The sequence below is a fragment of the Perkinsus marinus genome, assembly GCF_000006405.1.
Source record: "Perkinsus marinus ATCC 50983 genomic scaffold scf_1104296928128, whole genome shotgun sequence".
Classification (NCBI taxonomy): domain Eukaryota; phylum Perkinsozoa; order Perkinsida; family Perkinsidae; genus Perkinsus; species Perkinsus marinus.
In genome coordinates, this window is record NW_003216943.1 from 40040 (window position 1) to 42703 (window position 2664).

Sequence of the window (2664 nt, forward strand, 5' to 3'; positions counted from 1 at the left end):
AGTGTTGGAGGACTATATGTTCGCTTCCTAATTTTTGCTTGGAGAAAATTTTTTTTGGAATTTTCTGCATTTTTTGTCGAATTTGTGACTGTTATTGTTTCTTTCACGCGATTAAGATATTATATATCAGTTTCTCGAGAATAGACACTAGTGTTGGAGGAATATATTTTCGCTTTCCTCAACTGAACTTAGATGAACTCGGGTAAAAGTGTACAAAAACCAACAAAAAATTCCCAAAATTTCCTCAGTTGAGCTCAGGAGTTTACCTACGAATTCGGGTAGAAGTGTAATACAAAAATAAATGGTAATTTCCTCACCGTCATCACTACGCATATTCACAAACACATAAATTCACTTACCCGTAGTAGTCTTTCTCGATAGCGATGATGTTTCCCGAAAACCCTGTAAAACACAAATCAATTAAAAATCAATAATTTCCCTTCATACGTACATTGTGAAGATCTTCGCGTTGCTGCATTAAGGCGACTGTTTCCTCTTCCTCGCAATCTGTGGGGTTTCTCATTGTTGAGTACTCTACAATGCAAACCCAAGAGTTATTAGGAAATTATTATTTTTTTACGGAAAATTAGGGAAGTTTTTATCCCAATTTTTTTGTGAATTTGCGAATTTCGAAATCATCAGCGTAGATGAGCGAATTATAAAGTGCGCACCAAAGGGTAATGCAAATCTAGATTTCCGAAATTTCAAAATACGACTATAAACTATAAAATGCCTATAAAACGTCGGGGTCTATTTGGTTTACATCGTTATCATGTTTATTTTACTCGAAATTTTTTGAGCGCGTTCGGGGAAATTCCACTATTGAGTTTCACCCGTGATATGGAAAACACATTATTTCACACGTGAGCAGTGAATAACGCGTAAAACACGTGATTTGTTTTACGCGATTTGGTGTAACTCACTTCAACTCGCGTTTTTCACATATAGAATATTACACCACTTCACGTGAAAACGGGTGAAACTCCTTTGCATAGCGTTTTCATTAACACTGTGAAAAATTTTTCATCAATTCCAACATAGTTTATCAACTCACCATCGTCACTACTTCCCCTTGAGGAAGTAGAACTTTCTGAATCCGAATCTTCAATTGCTCGTTGACGTGTTAGACAAATTCGCCGAATTTCGCGTAGACACATTGGCGACTCCAAAATCAATCTGAGAGTAGAGGGGCAAAATTTTGCTAATTTTTTAGGAGAAAATTTTTGAGTTTTTTGTTTATGGAAAGAAATTTGTGGTTTTTTTTCTATTTTTTTTGTCGAATTCGTGACAATTATTGTTTGTTTTACGCGATGGAGAATCTCCATTGGAGATATCACGTATTAGTTGGCTTTCACAAAGAACAGTGTTGGAGTAGGAATATATGTAATCGCTTTCCTCAGCTGGGCTCAGATCCTTTTTTTCCACAAAAAATGAAATTTATGTGAAAATTTCGGTAAATTCTCGTTGGTTTCTGTACTGCACTTCTACCCGAATTCATATATAAACTCCTGAGCTCAGTAGTTGAGGTGAGCGAGCATATATTCCTACTCCAACACTGCTATTAAAACGACCATATCTTCCGCCAATACTGCTATTGATACTAGCATCAAAATCAACTTTACTTACCTCCAAAACGATGCGATCAAAGCCTCTCCTACTGGACCGCGATAAGCCTCTACTTTTCCCCGAAGAAAATGCAAATCCTGAAAAAAATTTCGAGGAAAAAATTTCGGAAAATTTTCGTTAGTTTTTATACACTTTCACTTCAAGTCGTGTGTGAATTCCCATGCGGAAAAATATGCAGACGAAAATTTTTAAGGAATTTCGGAAAATTCTGGTTGGTTTTTGGTAACTTTTACACTAAGATGAGTTATCATTTGAGGCGCTGTAAAATTCGGAAAACTAACACTCAGATTCAGAAAATTTTCCGAAAAATATGGGAAAAAATACATATTTTTCGACAGGAATATTCCAACACTTGTGGGAAAAATTTTCCTACAAATTTCCCGGAAAATATGCACATGTGTCGATGACAATATGAAAATTTTCAGGAAATTTCGGGAAATTATTGTTAATTTTTCGATACTTCTACCCTAAGGCCTATAACAAGTGAAAAAACCGAACATAAAAATTGACGATATCAGTTTTATTTTTTTTGAAGAAAAAACATGAAAATTCTGAGGGAATTTCCTGAGAAATTCTTATTGTTTTTTGTATATTTCTACTCAGAATCGTCGGTGAATTTCTATAAAGCATTACAAAGCTCAGCTGAGGAAAGTAATTTACTTTAAGTAAACATATATTTTCCACTTTTACCACAGATTTCGTAGATCGCACTGTTGGAGGAATATATGCTCGCTTTTCACAGGAGTTTTTATGCGAATTTGAGTAGTAGAAGTGTAACAAAAAACCGCAAAAATTTCCTCCAAGAATTTTCGATTTTTCCCACATTGGGTGTGATGCTCTCAGCAAGTGTTGAAATATTCCAGTCGAAGAATATGTATTTTTTCCCATATTTTTCGGAAAATTTTCTGAATCTGAGTGCTAATTTTTCCGAATTTTACAGCTTCTCAAATAATAACTCATCTTAGCGTAAAAGTTAACAAAAACCAACGAGAATTTTCCGAAATTTCCTCAAAATTTTCGTCTGCATATTTTCCCGCA

At 34.8% G+C, this 2664-nt stretch overlaps 2 protein-coding genes across 2 annotated transcripts in view; both read right to left on the reverse strand.

Moving 5' to 3' along the window:
- Positions 1-523, reverse strand: part of Pmar_PMAR010018 (hypothetical protein) — a gene marked incomplete at both ends in the record, with an annotated part of 4175 nt that extends 3652 nt beyond the window's left edge. The window contains 2 exons of the mRNA XM_002788415.1: positions 360-402; positions 452-523. Of these exons, the coding sequence (XP_002788461.1) occupies positions 360-402; positions 452-523 (115 nt within the window). The remainder of the gene's footprint in view (positions 1-359; positions 403-451) is intronic.
- Positions 524-1104: 581 nt separating this feature from the next.
- The window catches only part of Pmar_PMAR010019 (ribonucleoside-diphosphate reductase small chain, putative), a gene marked incomplete at both ends in the record, with an annotated part of 4646 nt that continues 3086 nt past the window's right edge, over positions 1105-2664 (reverse strand). The window contains 2 exons of the mRNA XM_002788416.1: positions 1105-1176; positions 1627-1703. Of these exons, the coding sequence (XP_002788462.1) occupies positions 1105-1176; positions 1627-1703 (149 nt within the window). The remainder of the gene's footprint in view (positions 1177-1626; positions 1704-2664) is intronic.